At 50.5% G+C, this 18373-nt stretch overlaps 1 protein-coding gene across 2 annotated transcripts in view; it reads right to left on the bottom strand.

Moving 5' to 3' along the window:
- The window catches only part of Notum (palmitoleoyl-protein carboxylesterase notum), a 30610-nt gene extending 19771 nt beyond the window's left edge, over positions 1 to 10839 (bottom strand). For both annotated transcript variants that reach the window (XM_011140447.2, XM_011140449.2), the window contains exon 1: positions 9946 to 10839. In XM_011140447.2, coding sequence (XP_011138749.1) covers positions 9946 to 9963 — 18 coding nt within the window. In that variant the 5' untranslated portion in view covers positions 9964 to 10839. The remainder of the gene's footprint in view (positions 1 to 9945) is intronic.
- Positions 10840 to 18373: the final 7534 nt, after the last annotated feature.

Below are 18373 nucleotides of genomic sequence, written 5' to 3'. Positions count from 1 at the left end.
TTTCATCCGCGAGCGCATCGACAAGCGGCGAAGTAAATAAATAAATTGACGATGCGTCCGCGACCTGGGCAATTCTCGGGCTCGCGTGTTGCGCGTCGAGAGACACGTAATCGGCCTATGACCGAGGCATTAATCCGTAAATCGATCCGTTGGTAAACTTAGAAAAAAATACACCAGCTTTATCATCGGAGTACAGACCGGCCTATCCGCCAATACACAGCGCGCGCGGTCATAAATATCTTCTCGAAATCACAGAGAACGATCGGTCGCGTTCCCGATCGATCAATGACGAGACAGCCGATCGTCCGCGTCGACGGCCACGAGGCCTTTCCCGAGGTCGGACCTCAACAAATTTGCGATCGGTTAGCGGGGGCACGCGTATTTGTTTAGGTGTCTTCCCGGGGCCCTTTCCCTTTCCTTCGCCGAACAGATCTTCTCTCTCTCCCTCCCTCCCTCTCTCTCTCTCTCTCTCTCTCTCTCTCTCTCTCTCTCTCCCTCTCTCTCTCTCTCTCTTCCTCTTCCCAACAAATCCCCCTCGCGCGCGCCCTTTCTCTCCGCGTGCGCGTCTCTCGTTTCTTCCCATAACCCATTCTTTCCTTCCTTCTTCCCTGCCGCCTTCTTTTCGCCCCCTCTTCACCCTTTCCTCCGTCGTATATATCTATGTATATCGGCCTGAAGCGGCGCACCCGCACGCAGTCGGTTGTACGGTGGACCGTGAAACGTTTGATCTCACCGCCAAGCCAGATCGGCAAAAGGCCTTTTTCTGCGGGCCCGAGAAAGACGGAGAGCGAGCGAACGAGAGAGAGTGAAAGAGAGAGAGAAAGAGAGAGAGAGAGAGAGAGGGAGGGGGCGGCAGCGAGAGGGGAGAATCTTGAAGCCGGCCTCAAAGACTTGACTGATGACTTGCGGCCGCGACTCGGGTAGAGGAGCCGCTAAGGCTAAGCTCGTCGGGCGTTACGACCTCGTGGAAGATCGGCGTCCGAGCCGCACGTCGGCCTCGATATCCGCCGGGTTTACCGGTCCCCGTCGATTTCTCGGCGCGACGCGTGCCCACTCGTGTGTCCACGCTCGCGGGCCCCCGAGACGCACGCCGACCCGGCCGCGCTGACTCGTCTCCCCCTTTGATCGTTCGGCCGCGATGCCGACGGTCGTGTCGTCTCTCCTTCTCTCTCTCTCTCTCTCTCTCTCTCTCCCCCTCCCTCTCTCGCTCTCGCTTTCCCTCGCGTCAGGAAAGCCGACCGCACGTTTTTCGGGGATATGAGATTCAGATCTCCCTTGGACGGGGGCAGCGCTGCCTCGTCGAGCGTATCTTGCCGGGGATTACGCTCTGGCAGTTGTTTTTTCTTTGCCCCTTTCGAATCATTCTCCGGAACACATTCGGAGAGGAGTACGCGGGAGAGAGAGAGATTGTTTCCAATTTCCACTCCCGCAGAGTGTCGATACAATTTCGCGCTTGTTAATCAAGCTCTCGCGGATATGCGTGGAACGCGAAAGTTGACGCTCGACGCATCGGATTCGTTCCACCCGCGCACGCGCGCGCGATCATCTATCTGGTGTTTGCAACTTTCAAAAGGCTTTGTGGAGAACGTACTTCGGAAGGAGATAAACTCCGTCTCTTACGTCTTTTCCACGACGTATCTACCAAAGAATGTGATGGAAAAAAGAGGAAAGGCGTAGAACTTTCGGCCGCGAACGATAAAACTTGGTTAGGCGTTTTATCAAGAGAGCCGCTGAAGAAAACGTCGAGGGCGGAGGAAGAGAGGAGAGCGCGTGTGCTTATCTACGGCAAATATGAAAATATTTGTAGCGAGTATACGCGAAATTGTAAGGGTACAATCTATGACCGTGTTTGACGATCCCCCTTATCGCAACAACGACATCCAAATCCGCCAGCTGAAAAAGATTAAATCTCCAGGAATGCAAACATACAGTAGTTATACAGGCAACCCGTCATAGGCAGGCATGCGTGGTCGCAGAAAGATACAAGCCGGCGTCGCTCGTATTAATCGCGAGAGAACGACGTGCTTCTCGCGACCAGGCGCAAACGATAAAATCCGATATCAGTCGCGAGCGGCCGTGCGATCGTCGTCACGCTCGCTGAGTGAGATCTGATAATATAACGATAATACTCGCGACCGAGGCGAGTTCCGCCACCGTGAGTGACTCCGCGATCATCCGAGAGAGAGAGAGAGAGAGAGAGAGAGAGAGAGAGAGAGAGAGAGAGAGGGGGGGGGAGAAAAAGAATGAAAGATCTAGAGGCGCGAGAGGAACGAAGGGGTATTCTCGTAGAGCTAGAGAGGTAGGAGCACGAGGGAAAGGACGTAGAAGGGAAAGGGTAGGCGGGAAGGTAGGGAACGAGAGAGAGAAAGAAGAGTATCGAAGGCACAGTCAGGTCTGCGTCGACGACGGCCGCCTGGGCTCTGGGGTATACGAGGAAGAGGAGCGTTGTTCTCGGGCCGGCCATTCGGAGGGGATGGCTCGGAGGAGAGGAACTGTCGGCTCCTTTGAAGTCGGTCGGTACCGTGTGTAATTAGGCCGCCGCTCCCCACCCCGCCCTCGGCCTCTGATCTTGCCGCGCTGTGTCGCTAATTGCTCACCGCCTCACGGCAGAAGCATCGTCGCCATCCTCGTCGCCGTCGTTGTTGCCGCTGCCGTCGTTGCTGTCGTCGTCGCCGTCGTCGTCCTCGTCGTGTCGTTGTCGTTGTCGTCGTCGTCGTCGTCGTCGTCGTCAGTCTTGCTCGCATCAGTGTCCGCGTCCAGCTCTCGTCAGGCCATTCGCCGTCGAAAGTAACGATCATTACTTTGGATCTTTTTAAGTAACGCGAACTGGACGAGCTCTCTTGTCTAAAAGAGCGACATTCAGTCGTTAAGATTGAACTTCGTCGAGGAGCCCGGATTTCATCTCGTGATCTTTCTTCCTCTTCTCCTCCTCCTCCTCCTCCTCTCTTTCCTCTCTCTCTTTCCAATTTCATTTTCTCGCGAGAGAGCGACGAGTGGAGGGCCCACTCACCTGGACATTGCGGATAAGATGCGGACAGATTTTCTCATCGAGACGGTCATTATTATTCGATGAAGCTGCAGAATCCTTTATTAGCCGATAATTAGTAAGCTCCGTTTCTCGTGCTGCGTGATTACGCTTGCGATCGGCACATTTATAATTCTCAAACAGCTGGAAAGCGGATTCAGACGTGTGACATTCAGTCCCGCGATTAACCAAGAATCAACGTCACACTCTCGCATAAGCCGCCCATTAGATTATCCGAGATTATCCGCTAATGACCGACACAAATCCGGCGGGCCTCTCCATCAGTCGGTCTGTCCATTCGTCCGTTCGTCTGAAAATCGTCGTAATACTTTCAGCCACTATTTGAGTTGAGGTATCTTTCTCCGAGTTTCCGGTTACGCGGGGGAGAACGGGGGGAGCAGAACGAGTAGATTGTTCGGGATGTAAATATACTTTTGCCTCCGTGGTTCTTCGAGATTAAATTGCCCGCTGCTCCGTAACCCAAGTCGCAATTATCCTCGTCCACGTCCACACCGCCATCGTTATTCATCTTCTCTAATGTAGATGTTCTTAAGTAGACGCGTACAGTCACCCACTTGAGCACACATCTCCGTCCGCGGTAATTGCCGGCGCTGCTAATTGCCGCGCCGTGTTATGACAGCGATTCGCCGGTTCATTCGAGATCTCATTTCATACGGGATGTATCTCGCGCGAGCGCGAGCGCCACTGAAACATCATTAATAATGATCTATACGTAGAATCTGCCTTCCCCCCACGCCCCTTCTTCGCGATGTCAACAGCCGGCCACGGTAACGTTAATGTATTCCGCATTTCCCATGTCGCTTGTAACTCCACGCCGCGCTGTTTCTCCGTGAGCGCCGTGTCTTGGTCCTCTTATATGTATAAACGACTGTCCACCTAGTTCAACAAAGTCATGTTTGCCGTGTAATTGTTATTCCCATGGCGCCATGGTAACACACGTCACGTGTTACAATTGAGCGTACAAAGTGCTAATTCGCCACTGCCGCGGCACCGCCGTGAATCTTCGGCGGGGCGTTGCACAGTTTCGGGGGAGGAACGTCGTTTTCGCACGAAATTGTTGGAATCGCCGGTACAACGAGCGCGGATTGCTAACTTCAAATCCTGCGTACCTTGACATTTCTAATAGTGACCGTGATATTATGCATACACATCCGTCTCATTTTCAATAAAATCTCACACAAGTCTATACTTTTTTATATGAGAAATATATTCCGAGTGATTCTCTCCCGCTGTCGCCGCGAGACGATTCATAATGCTTAGCCGCTGAATGGAAAAACCGAATGGTGAGGCCGAGGCGGGGCGCAACCGAGACCATTCCCCGACATAATTAATCAATGTCTCGTAACGCTACGGAAAGCAGTTATCAATTCCTCCGCAGGACGGGCGACGCCTTCGTGTTGGTCGTTTCGCGTCCGGATTCTCTTAAGTACTGCAAACTGTGAATATCCCCTGCCCCCTTTCTCCCCTGACAGAGGAAGGTAACAACGGGGCCGTCTATTACTAATTGCTGCTTTCTGCCGGCACAATGCTCCGCTATCCGTCCGGTTCCGTTTCCGCGCAGAAAGGCACGTAGAACGAAACCCGGAGGACCGGCATTACTCTCTCTCTCTCTCTCTCTCTCTCTCTCTCCCCCCTTTCTTCCTTCTTTCTCTCTATCTCTCCCCCTCTAACACGGAGCATTGTTTCTGCCAGCTTCGTCTAAGAAACCCTCTTTTCTCACCCACTATTCCCCCCCCCCCTCCACCCGCTCTGTTCTTATCGCTCTCATTCCAAAGTCCCGAGACTGGCAAACGTTTGCAAAAGTTTCGCGACGAATCGCGACGATCTCGGGCCTTGTCGCAGTTTTCGCCGACAATGAGATTTTATCGCCGGCACGTTAAAATCCTTCCCGCGCGGGGAGCGTTCAGGTAAATGATACGGCCGGTCGGCCGACAATCCGCCGCCAATTATTATTACGATCATTGATACCGACTGACAGCCTCTCGTCGCGAGGCTCCTCTTCGTCCTAGTCCGCTCATAAACGGACTATCACGAGCAGATCGTCATCGCCGCGCTTTCTTCCCACCGCCCTGTTCCCCGCTTTCGTATTCATGCCGTTCAAGTGCGTATCAGCATGAATGTGTCCCCATGAATATTTTGCTCGCTCGCGTTCGCGTTAAGAATACAACGAGATACGAAACGCTGAAACGTTCGCGAAGCGAACTCCGTTTTAATTGCGCGAGCACCACATCCTCTTAAGCGAGCGTAACGCGCGTAACATGCACGTGGCTGTAGGACATTCCGGAGTCACCGGATGTTCTCCCGATCGTGGATTCTATGTTGAATGCGAGATCTGTTTCGTCGCAAGGGGAATTTTGCAGGAAATCGTGACGCGTTGACGACACCCGTGCTACAGAATCCACAGACAGTACAACGTGTGGATTTACTCGTTTCCTTCTGCAAATGAAATGGAGATTGCGCGCTTTAAGAGATAGGGGAGGGGGGAGAGAGAGAGAGAGAGAGAGAGAGAGCGAGAGAGCGAGAGATACGCTTTAATGTTTTATTATTATTCAGTTGTTTCCAAAACACACAGCTCTCGAGAGATGGCGCGGCCGTTTATATTCCGCGGCAGTATCGAGCCGCAGGAGTACATTGGGAAAATAATCACGAGTCGCTGGTGCGCAAAAGGCAGCCGCGGGAGAGCAAAACGGGAGGCTAAAATGGGAAGAAGCGTGCGCGCGCGCGCGCGCGCGAGGGCAGAGAGAAACGGCCGCGCGCCGGAGGAGACGGGATTCCGAATCGACGCGGACTATGCGTGGCGCGCGAGATCACAGAGACGGAATCCCGACGTAAACAGGCTTAAATTGTAATCTCAGGCTTTCGGTTCCTCTCCCGGCGGGATACTTGTTGCTCGTCTACTCTTTGATGTCCGGTCATGCGGCGCTCGAAATCAATATACGCTCATTAACGGGAGCGGCCGCTCGCGGTGCCAAAGAGTCCACGAATATCGCGGTAACGTAAAACCTTACAGCAGGTGGCATAGAAGATCATCGCAATTAAACGCCCTTCTTTTTACGGCAGGCGTATTCGCACGTCGGAGCGACGACGAGCAGCATGTACGTCGTCGCTCCGCGTTTCGTAATCGCGTTTATTACCTGCGGGGTCTCTCGCGGGCGAACTCGACAGCGGAATGGAATGGCCGTCCATCACTCCATCACGGATCGCGAATACATTGTCACGCGACACCGCTGATCATTTATTCAAAGTAAAATGAGGTAATCGTTCACTGCCACGTATCTCTTTTTGAAGTGATTTCCCCTTTCGCTGAGGGGGAAAAGAGGGTAAAAATATTAGTGACGCAATAATAGCGCGATCGCATAGCGTGTTGGCGGTGGATACAAACTTATTTATATATACAGCTTTCTATGAAGGTGAAAAATGTATACACGCATTGCGGTGTGCGAAACACGAAATATTTAGCTCCGCACCGGCATTGTTGATTGCAGTATTGTTTCGCGTAACGAATGGTTATTTCACGCAAATGTAACACGCAATTTGTTAATGATAAGAGTTGATTGATGACTGAGGCTTGTTGACTTGATAACAGTACGACAGATTTGTGTTGGCGTTTAAATGATATCGTCATAGAAACGTATTGTAACCAGAAAATAACCCTATTTTACGGTACATTCGTTTGTTTAACTGGAATTACAGGAACATTTAGAACTACGTATTTGATTGCGTTCGCAACACTCGTATATTCGCGCAACGCGCGAATATTCTGCACAGTAGCGATGCGCAACGTAACAACGTGTAGACATGAAAAGTATTGCGTAAAATTGCCCTTAATCATTTTCTCCGTGTTAAGCTCTTAAAACCAAAATCTGATTACGGGTGAATTGTCTGAGCGCTGAAGATTAAGCGGATTCTGTACGATTAATCTTCGAAAGAACAAACACGTAATAAAAAATTCTATGGTCTTTAATTAATTTTGAATTAATCTCACGCTAACAGAGAAGAGTGAGACTTAATTTCCGAGGCACTCCGTTTCGAAAATTCAAGAGTCGCTAAGAAAAATAGTTCTCGCCATTAAATTTGCGCTGAAAAAATATACCGCTTTATCATCGTCATAGACATTGCCGGACATTCGGTACATTAAAGAGAGTAAAAAGAAGAAATGGACGACAGGTACTGTAGAAACAGTACATTATTTAATTATCGCAAAATAGGTCAATTGGAAATATCCCGAATGTTCCATAAACGCGTCAAATGCACATTAAATATTGCACAGCCAACCTAATTTATCAGCTGAAAACGGAAAAGCGATTTGAACGGAAATAATTATCCAACAAAAATATGTGCAAAGAATAAAATATTCAAGGCATGACACGGACAAAAGAAACAAACGCACGCAATAATGTCCGGCCGTCAAAATATCCATAAACGTGTGAGAAACGACAAGTACGCGCTCATAATTCTAACAATTGAGAAAAAAAATTAGCTCCATTTTATTTACAACAACTGCCGTATGTTTTATTCCCATTGATAGTTTACGCAACAGGAAAAAATGTTTTCCGCACTCTCTCCAAACCGTAATTCCGTCCGGATTTCTGCATACAGGTCATAGTGGTTGCAGTTTGAAAAAAAAGAATGAAACGTTATTTCACATATATAAAACACGCTTAAAAACTTGGGGTTTACACGTGGCGGCACGATAGAGCGTAATTCGCGCCGGGACGCCGGAGATGTGGAAATCGTTTCGCCATTTCCGATATTAAAATCTCGCTGGAGAGATTCGCACATCGATATTACATGACGAAATGATTTTCCACCTCTCCTTTTTTCTTTTTTTCTTTTCTGAATCTCGAACAATCGCATCCCTTTAACGGTTGGGTTGGAGGAGGGAGAGAGCGCATACCGCCACGACTGTCGGCGGCAGGAGGCCGATAAATCTGCAGGGGAGAATCGCGTGTGATTCGCGCGCGCGAGCTCGCGGTTTATCCGGCGCGGCTAGTTACCGCAGTGATTTATCGCGTGCAGCGCGATCGCGTGCATCGTCGCACGAATTGTACGTGCCAAATCAAGCATGTCGTAGTCGGCCGTTCAGGAAGTCGCCCCGCTAACGTCGAGCTTGCCCTCCAAGCAGCCCGCAACTAACGAGATTCAATCACCGCCGTAATTAACGACGTCGCCTGCGTCGGTATTAATACCGCGAGAACACGACGGCGGAGTCTAAATTTCATTTGATTTTTCGTCAGATCGCATCCTGCATCATTTTAGTGCTCTCTCTCTCTCTCTCTCTCTCTCTCTCTCTCATCTCGGATTCCCTTCGGCCGCGAACATTCGTCCCGGTGACTCTCGCGAACCGAAATCATACGAACCGTTGCTTACGCAACCTTAATCACGCGTGGGGCCGTCCAACTTCCCACTCATCTGCCGCGCCACGCGTTTTCCCATCGCGATGGACTGGTCCGTCGCCGTTCGCGTCGATCGCCCATACGTGAGAGAATCGTCAACGTCACACGCGGGGACAATGATATTTTCCACGCTGTCGGCGCGCACAAAAAGGTCGTGTGCTCTCGGCACTTTTGACGTGCTGACGTTGCCGTTGCGCGCGAGGGGGAATCAAAAATATCAAAGCGAGCGCGACGACGGCAAATCGTGGCGCGTTCGCGAGGGTAAAAGCGCGCGGAAGTGCAGAGGTAAAGGAGGGTTCCGAGGAGCCTGGGCCGCGGAGGTCAAATAACCCTGGGGAACCGGCGGCCGGTTCCGGACTTTCGCGGCAGGCGGGGGTTTCAAAGGCTTTCGTTAAATCGTACTTAAAAGTTAAAGGCTAAAGGCCGCGGGTATACGCGAGGGGCCTGGTCGCCGGCGACGGTGTCAGTGCGAGGGGGAGGGGGAGAAACCGTGAGGGCCGAGAGCGGGGGGTTAGAAACGCGCGACGAGGGCCATGAAAGCAGAACCTCCAGATGATCAAAGAGCGTTAAAAGAGGATTGGGTTGCCTCGGTGCTACTCGTCTTACGACGCGTCCGTGTGCGCGTCTTCTTGTGGGCGTGTGTGTGTGTGTGTGTGTGTGTGTACGTGTGCGTGTCGTAGAGGAATTAACGCAAAGGACATTCGCCCCTGTTGACGATGCATTAACGCATCTTCTCTTTATACGCGCCACGCATACGGGGTCTTGTGATGTATTTTGGATTATTTAGTACCCTGGACGCTCGTGCCCGCCGCATTGCGGCGATCTACTTTTATTTGTGTTTTTATTTATACCCTCCTTCATTGTGACTATTTTTACGCGGAGTTGCGTCAGCCGAGAGTCGCTTCTCATTCTCGGCTACGTAGCTATTTAAAAATGTCGGGTCTCCTCTAATTGCCAATTGCCTTCTGGAAGCAAGTCTCGCGTCTCGTTATCTCCGTGCTATAACGAATAACTTCTTTCTCAAAGTGACCGATAATTAACTTAATTAATTTTGCGCGGTAGATTAATACGAGTAATTCAACACTTTCCACGCGTGTCCATGTCACGCGTGCTACGATATGCTATGATATGCTATGATATGTATATGAATTAAAGGAATGTATCTAAATCAAGTAGATTTGTATTCAATGAGAAAACCAAGGCACGTCGTACACGTTTGATCACGACACGTGAGAAGAAGAGCACGAGAGCACGAGAACATGATAAAATAAGCTTAGTAAGATTTGTGAAAATAAATAAAACACAACTTCCCGAGTTGACAAAGACGGGCACAAACAAGTGGCGCAATTCCGTACGAAAACGTACGAAAACGTACGGAGCGCTAGATAACTCCGTATTGAGCCAGAGCCGCCTCGAGTAACACTTGTTACTCGAAATCGCTGCAAAGAAATCCGACCGGATCGCGAGACATGCCGCATGCGCGGGGGTGAAACTTGGACTCACCTGCAACCCCGTCCTCATGTTGAAGCTTCGTCGAATGTCGATAGCGCAGTCGCTGTTCTAACGGGGCGAATCTTCGTGTCTCTCTTATTCACACCGCGCAACCACCGTAGTTCATGTCGGCCACCTTTAAACTACGCGTGTGTGCACCGGCGCGGCTGTACTCTCACGCGGACCATCCTCGTCGGCGAGTCACAGCACTACGTCCTCTCGTCCACTCGTCGATCCATTCATACTCGCGCCTACGAAAATCGTGTATAGCCGCGCGCCCGCCGCCGGCCTTCGCGCTCAGTGCGAGAGAACAACGACGAGAGAGAGAGAGAGAGAGAGAGAGAGAGGGAGTTCGCTCTCGTCGGGCGAGAGAGGGTGTCTCGCGTCGTTCGCGAGAGCCGGTGGTCACGTGGTGCGGCACGCACCTGAGCGCACCTGAGAAGCGACTCCGCTTTCTCTCCCTCAGCGTCCCGCTTGACGGTTCGGAGCGCACTGCCGTCACTTTCTGCCTCGGCCGCTTCTCCTTTTCTTCTCTCCTTCTTCGCTCCTTCCGCCGATGCAGCACACCCTTCTTCTTTCGAGGCACGAGGGGCCGGGTGCGCGCACGTGCCGGCCACGATCGACGAACTAACAGCGACTGACACCTCCTCTTCTTCTCGCCCGATCCTCTACCTCTTCCTTCTCTTCCTCTTCCTCTTCCTCCTTCCTCTTCCTCTTCCTCTTTCTCTTCTTCCGCGGCGTCCCGCCGTCCGCTTCGAACTTCGAAGCGTCGCGGTCGCTTCGGAGTCCTCGCCACCAAGTCGAGCGTCACGAAGATCTCGGCCGACGCGCTTCCGCGGAGCGTACGGCGAACGGAGGTGTTTTCGATACGCGAACGATTGTTTTCATGAGAGAGAGAGAGAGGGAGAGAGGGAGAGAGAGAGAGAGAGAGAGAGAGAGAGAGGGAGAGAGGGAGAGAGAGAACACTTGTTAATTGCTGCGGGGGAAGAGGGGCAGAGATTCAATGAGACGACAGATCTACAGGGAGATCGTGGATGCTCGACGCGCGTTTTCTTCGGCGTGTGATCTTCCGATGCGAGGGGATCGCTCCTGTGATCGCTTCTGCCACAACGCCGTTGAACGCTCCTTGCACCATCGGAGTCGGGGACCGACTGACAATCGGGCCAGCTCAAACCGCGCGAAGTAAGCAGCAAGAGCATACCGGCGAGAGGGCGAGAGGGGAGAACGAGAGAGAGAGAGAGAGAGAGAGAGAGAGAGAGAGAGAGAGAGAGAGAGAGAGAGAGAGAGAGAGTCGGAGAGAAGAGCGTGAGAGAGGGGGGAGAGACGAAGAGCCTGAAGGGTGGTGGATGAACATGGTTCTCACCACCATGCGGAGGGTTGTTTTGACTGCGAGCTCGCGCGCAATGATCACGAAATGTTGCGGTATCGATTTGGTCAAGTGGTGCGCGCTTTGGTCGGACTGCGTTTCCGCTCTGTGTATATTCGAGTGTATAATTGAAACGATCCGAAGTACAAAGTACAAAGAAAAACGGCGGAAACGGCGATAACTCGAGGTCGCTCGAAGTCTCGTTTATCTTTGGGAAAAGTGCGCGCTGCATTGCACGTCTTTCGAATTCGAGTCGCGATAGATACGGACGGACTCGATGCGGAAGTAACTGCTGCAATTAGATAAGAGCCGGCGTATTTTTTCAACAGAGCCTCGGTGACCGAGGCGCTCTTACCTCTGGTAGGAGGAGACTGTTAAATTCGTCTTCGTTGTTCCTCGTATATCGCGGGAATGCATAATGCCGCAGGAACGTAGAGCGCGGCACAGCGCCAGCTTTTCCGCAGTCGCGGTTGCACGTAAGGAAGCTCGATAAATCCGCCGCGCGGCTGAGTTTGCACGAGGCCGCTCGTTATTTCCGTACACGTTAGTGGAACACAATTGCGTTTTCAATATTTGATCTTTCGCTGATGGCCGGCAACAGTAATTGAAATGATTGCGGCCGGCCATAAGTCCGGCGTCTCGTTGTCGTGTCTCGTTTCGCGCGCATGCAATTTGCACGGGAACTTGCATTAATTTGTTAGCCATCCATCGCGGCCGCAGAAAGTCAGACCGCGATATCGTTGACGCCGCGTTCTACAGCGCTCGCATAAATTTGCGCGCGATATCACACAACGACGGGGAATTTCGGGGTCGTCGAACCGGCGCGTTGTCGGAGCCACTTTTTCATGTAATTGCGGTTTAAAGGTTTTTATGCTTTATTTTATCATGCATCGAACACTGATATATTCAATTAACAAATGGCCGGCCGACTATTGAATGTGGCCCATGCATATTCGCTGATTTTTTCATTCGCTTCCTCTCGCTAATTGAAGCTTGAATTTGCAATTCCACTCGGCGATACAAATATTACAATTCGCAACATCGAAAAGACATCAGAGGAATGACGCATTCGATTCCTGTATTTTTTGTAAACTAGAAACATGGAGTTTTTTTTCATTTTTTTTCCTCAAAAATATATCATTTTATTTCGTTCGAGCAGGAGATTAACGATATTTTTATTTTATTTCCGTGCCGATGTGTGAGTGTTCGAATTGTCGTGAAAAATAAACGTACACAATTTTTCCGACGTGTGAGTAAAATGCGGCACCGCTTACCCAGCGCAAAATGATGAATATATTATATCCGCTAAAGCGACCAGCGCGGCACAAAATCCAAGCTACAGCTGAATAAAAAAGGAATAGCTACAAAACAAAATAAGCAAAAAGAAAAATGGCGCAAGATGTTAGCTACCTCGGGGGAATTTCGTTCTCGCATCCGCCAAAGGATCGTTTTCGGATCCCTCAAGGCGGTCTCTCGCTCGATGCGCGATGCCACCGGCTCTTCAATTACGTTTCTATCTCGCCGCAATTAATTCCCGACGCGTCCTGGCAATTAGCAGTCTAATTCGCGCGCAATTCGCCGTGCGCGCGCGCGCGCCAACTCGGCGCGGCGCAACCGCTTTTCGTTGCGGAGCGCTACGGGCGGCCGCAAATAGCCGCGGCGGCGCACCATAACTCTGTCATCGCGCGGCCGTTGTTTGTCCCGGTCGTCGTCGACGAAAGATCAAAGCACGGGAGAATTCGAGGTCGCCGACAAAGGAGCGCGGACCGTGAGTGGCTACGGGAGCAGGTGCGCGCTTTTCGTGAACAGTACCCGCGATTCTTCTTTGCCGTGCCGCGCAATCGATGCTCTCCGGACGCTCTCCGGCGTCTCCAAAGATCGAGCGGGGCGACAAGCATTCTGCTACCGTGACGCTCGCGCATAATAGCGCACCCTTGTCTCCCTGTCGGCTGACTTCTCGCCACCGTGAACGGCCGTGCATTATTAATCTTAAGGGTGGGCAAAAGCGGCGACCTTGCTCGAGGTCGCGCGGCTCGTTTGCGCAGCTAATGCAAATTGCGCGCGCCGCGATAGTAGTAGTAGTAGTAGTAGTAGTAGTAGTAGTAGTAGTAGTAATGAGAAGGCTTCCCTTGATCGTCGGTTATTTAGCGATGAGCAGGAGGGGGCAGTTTACAGGCAGCGGTTATTAGAAAGCGGTAGGGCCTCCGTACAAAGGGATATCCCGCTCCCCCCCCCCCCGGCAATCGCGGATCACGAGGCCGCCGATGCTTGACCTCGGAGGTGCGTCTTCCTCGCAACGGTCTCTATTTCTCGCTCGCACTCGCGTTGCTTTATACTTGCTGACGAATCTTTGTTTACTCGTCGGTTTTTTTCCTCGAGGAAGCGAGATACGACGATCGTGCGGCGTGGAAGCTACTACGGAGAGTCCCTTGCCTCGAGTGCCGTATCGCGCGCGTGCCCACTCGATCTTAACTGGATAATCCGAAATTAAGAGCAACTCGGCGATAATGCAGAATATTAAGAGCGCTCCGTGTGACCGCGCGAGGCGTGCCCCATTCAACGCTCAGTTATCACTAGGTCGTTAACGTCCGCGCAAAAAGGGCTTGCGTATACCTTGACCGAGCGTCGCCACGTTAATGACATGTGTAACGAGATAAGGTATAACGTAGGTACGTACATAATATGCTATAAAAGCAGGTAGCCTATCGCGACGGGGCGCTCGTCGGGTAGTGTACTTATTGTTAGATACTTACGAGCGAGCGATGGCAGAGACTGAGAAGGAGAAGAGCAGAGTCAGAGACGGAGGTGAAGGAGGAGGAGGAGCGTGAAAAAGTCCACGCTCGAAAAACGGGTTTGCGGTGCCGCGGGTGCTGTCGGGTGCGTTGTAGTTTATCGTCGGAATCGTGTAGCACGTTACGGTACACCGCGATCATTAGCAGCTAGAAGCCGCCTGCTGCCGGCGGGAAGGCTGCACGATACTCTCTTTGATATCCGCTCGCCGTACCGACGTACGTGCCCTTAACGTTACGGCCGATTCACGGAACCTCCGTGTGCACCGCAGGTCCCTGGCGAGATAGAGAGGGGGAGAGAGGGAGAGGGGGAGAGAGAGAGAGAGAGAGAGAGAGAGGGAGGGAGGACGAAGTAGAGAGAATACAGTAGAAATTTATTATATTCCGGCAATAATCTCTTATGCATGCGCGTTAAGCGAGGAGGAGTACAATAGCCTTGCGGTAATAAAGATAAACACGATAAAATAACAATTCATTTTACGCGAAGTTTAGAATAGTCGGGTATACACGGCTGAAATAATATTAAAAGAATAAAAACACTGTAATACACGTAAGTGAAACAGAGAGAGGGAGAGGGGAGGGGAGAAAGAGAGAGAGAGAGAGAGAGAGAGAGAGAGAGAGAAAGAGAGAGAGAATAGACGGTAAAATAGTGCACGTTAATTAGGAAAATATTACAATGGAAGAGAAATTGCTTTCTTTGCGTTTCCCCTGCGGATAACAATAGAACGCGTTAGAGAATAGGACGCGTTAGAGAATAGGAGCGATAATGGCGCGGGATCGATCGAACGAAAATAACGATTTAAACGAAGCAGTCAGAGTTACACCGCAAGTTTTCAAGTAAACTCGAAACGAAAGCTTACGAAGGAGGAGAAGATAGTAAGCCATCTCACAGCTTCAATAGTCGAAAGTCTAGCCGACGATGCTTCATAAGTGAAATTATCTCATAGCAACGGCTCTCTCTTCTCTCTCTCTCTCTCTCTCTCTCTCTCTCTCTCTCTCTCTCTCTCTCTCTCCCTCTCCCTCACATACTCTGAGAAAGAAGTTTATTAAAAAGATATTAATATCTCGTAAGAGAACACGCGCACGTTGATGGCGGCGAATTATAAGAGAATAATTATGAGAGACTATCCACTCGCTCTTTTCCCCCTTTCTTCGTTTCTTCCAGCCTGAGAGATGCGAATGTACAAGCTTCCAGATGATTACACGTCGGTCTCTCCGCAAATATTTTCTTCTCTCCGTAAATTTTTATTTCCTTTATTGCTATGCCTCAATTTATCTTTTGTTTGTCTCAATGTAGGTAAGACTATCCCCCGCTCTTAAGACACGGAACATTTAGAAGCAGACTCGTTACGTGGATTCTTTTCAACCTACCTACACCAGTTGATTGTTGCGTTTCACTCTTTGGTTCTCTTCCTCTCCCTCCCTCTCTCTCTCTCTTCCTCCCTTTTTCTCTCTTTCACTTTCTTCCAAATTTATAGCATTCAATTTTGCAGGACTCCGTCCGCAGAATGCTCGAGGGCGCATAGTCCTAAACGGGTCAGACAAATGATCCCTCTTCCCCCCACCCCTTCGGTGTGCCCTCGCATTTCGGCACCTGGCGCCGCGTACCGTTTCCCACTTACATTAGAATTTAAGTGGAATTTCGACCGCGGCTTAACATGGAGAATCTCCAGTCGGGCTGAATCTGAATTTCAGTTTTACCCAAATTTGGCTTCCGCCCAGGCGCGGCGGTCCGCATTTACGTGCCGCGCATAAATAAATAAATGAATATGTGTAAGCGTAACGATCGATAAGTAAATTTGCGCGCGCGCGCGCGCGCAATATACCGCGAATGTCGAGCGCGCGAACGTACCTCCTTCTCCTCCTCCTCCTCCTCCTCCTCCTCCTCCTCCCTCGCTTGCGGCCGCCGTGCGGACTCGAATACGGCGTCCAATAAAGGCGACGATCAGGACGATCGACGCGACGTTATTAGCAAGGAACGTGTCGCCGCAATATTATCGTATCGAATTAACGATAAGCGAAAGATCAAGAGCCGGGCACCGGGCATTCTTTCTGTAAGTCATCGTCGAACCGGTCGATACCAATTTAGGCCGATTCGGAGTCGAAACGACTCTCGAGGACTCTGTGCTCGAGAAAAGGTGCCGAGGGTGTTCTCCGCGAGCTCACATCTGCTCACGAACCTGTTTTACATTCGCAAATGTCAGTGCTTTGTACGAATTCGCCAACATATAAACACATACACACACACACACACACACACAGTTGCACACTCGGCAATTTCTCGTTAGATCATCGTTATAAAATAAGATTTTGATAGACATATAACGCGAATGTATATTATTCATACTTCTAGCCCGGCAAAATTCATCGCAAATTTACCCACGTGTGTCAGCACGGAAGTAACAAAAATAGTTGAATAGCCTGACAAACTTGCATAATGAGATTTAATCGACGTATTATATCGGAGCGGAAGTAAGGAACGCTGCGATTTCAATAAACTTTGCGCGCTTTCAAAAAGCCAGTAGTCGGGTTCTATTCTTCCGTTAATGACGCATCGCGCGATGCAATTACCAGGTAAACAATGTCCACTTTGTTAGGATAATAGGCAAAGCGAATTATGACACTGCTATGTGCACCGGATGATAGCTTTATAATCGCGCTTATATTTCAGTGAAAGACCATGATTAAACATCACAATCGCAATGTACAAAAATCAAGCAATATGGGTCCCGCCAAGTCATTTAGCTGACGAACACATGATTGAATTGCAATAACACGCGCCATACGTTACGTGCAATTATTTGAGCAACGAATGTAGCAATGTTCATTAAATTTTGATCTATCTATCAATAGAATCTAATCTATCTTTTAAATAATTCGAACTATGTGAGCTCGAATTTACTTTTTAATTTAGTATACCTCAATCTCCTTATGATTCGTTGTAATAAAATTACACTTCTAGGTGGGACAAATGACGATATAAACGTGTTTATTTCACAGATTCAAATGGCACGCGACGACACGACGATGAACGACAAGGAAACACGGCGGCTGGTGAGTCAATCGAATCATTATATTGGCAAAACTAGTCGTACGCCGCGAGTTACGAAGGCTCAATGTTAATCGTTTTTAACCATTTTAATCATTTAACCTTTTCAATCATTTTCATAGATAACATCGATTGAAGCGCGCGACCACGGATTTTCTACAATACCGTGAGTGATACCGTGAGATTTACGAGAGTAAAATTATATAATTAAGCGCCATTTGCCGAGCGCAATTTGTAAAACATTTCATCTCAGATTTCGCATTAGAATTATATCGCGGGCGCGTATTGTTTAGCAATGCGAGTGAAGAACGAAGGAACTTGACGAACGCGCCGTCGATTTCGCGCGATTCGCCACGTCGCGCAATTCGCGCAATTCGCGCAATCGTCCCGCCGAGTTTCGATACTAAGCAGGCTCAGGATATGACGAGGAGTTGCGACCAGGTGTAGTAGTCGAAGAAAAGGGGGGCCTCCGCTGGGATATAGGAGGGGAATGTCTCGGGGGGCAGTCGGCTCCTTTCATCCCTTCCTCGCCGCCCTCGCCTCTTGTTTATCTCTTTTTTCCTCACTTATCCTACCCTCCTCCCTCGTCGCTCGCCTCGGAGATGCCGCCTGGGCATCCGCCTGCGACCGAAACCGTCACAATCGCGGGGGAACTGATAGCAGGCTGTGTGTACGGCGCGCGATATCGTTCGGCCGAATCGGCGAGGAGGCGAGAGAGCCAGAGATCGGGAGGACGCGAAGTTCGGAGTTAGCCCTCTTCGAGAGGATCGCCGGCTGAAGCGACCGCCGCCGCCGGCGCGCGCTTTTACGAAGGAGCTCGACAATGCGCGCCATTATCATTAATTCTCGCGCGGCTAGAGCGCGACTATTACCGTGAGCGTGAAAATTGATGATAATCACGCTTTTACAATCCCGCTGTAAGCGGTGGGTTGTCAGTCCTAAGTATCGCTCGTGAAACCTACGTATCAACACGGTAACGCGATTATATGTTCATCGCAGGTGGTCGCCGAGGGGATTAACATTTCGTTCGCCGCATTTTTAACCGCGCGCCGGTCCCGGGATCGGCAGGCGGTATTCGCACGACTACGCAAATTGCCTGACGTTTCATTAACATAAAGCGGGAATTATGTAGTCGGTCTGTTTACTTGCAGTGGCATTTTGACCGATCGGGCCCGATTAATATGCTTACGGCTGCAGGCGCGAGCACCGCTATGCGCGTACACGTACGAATGCAGC

The sequence above is a fragment of the Harpegnathos saltator genome, unplaced genomic scaffold (genome assembly GCF_003227715.2).
Source record: "Harpegnathos saltator strain DR-91 unplaced genomic scaffold, Hsal_v8.6 scaffold779, whole genome shotgun sequence".
Taxonomy (NCBI): Eukaryota; Metazoa; Arthropoda; class Insecta; order Hymenoptera; family Formicidae; genus Harpegnathos; species Harpegnathos saltator.
Note: the sequence above shows the minus strand (reverse complement) of the source record. Positions and strands in the feature narration are given on the sequence as shown.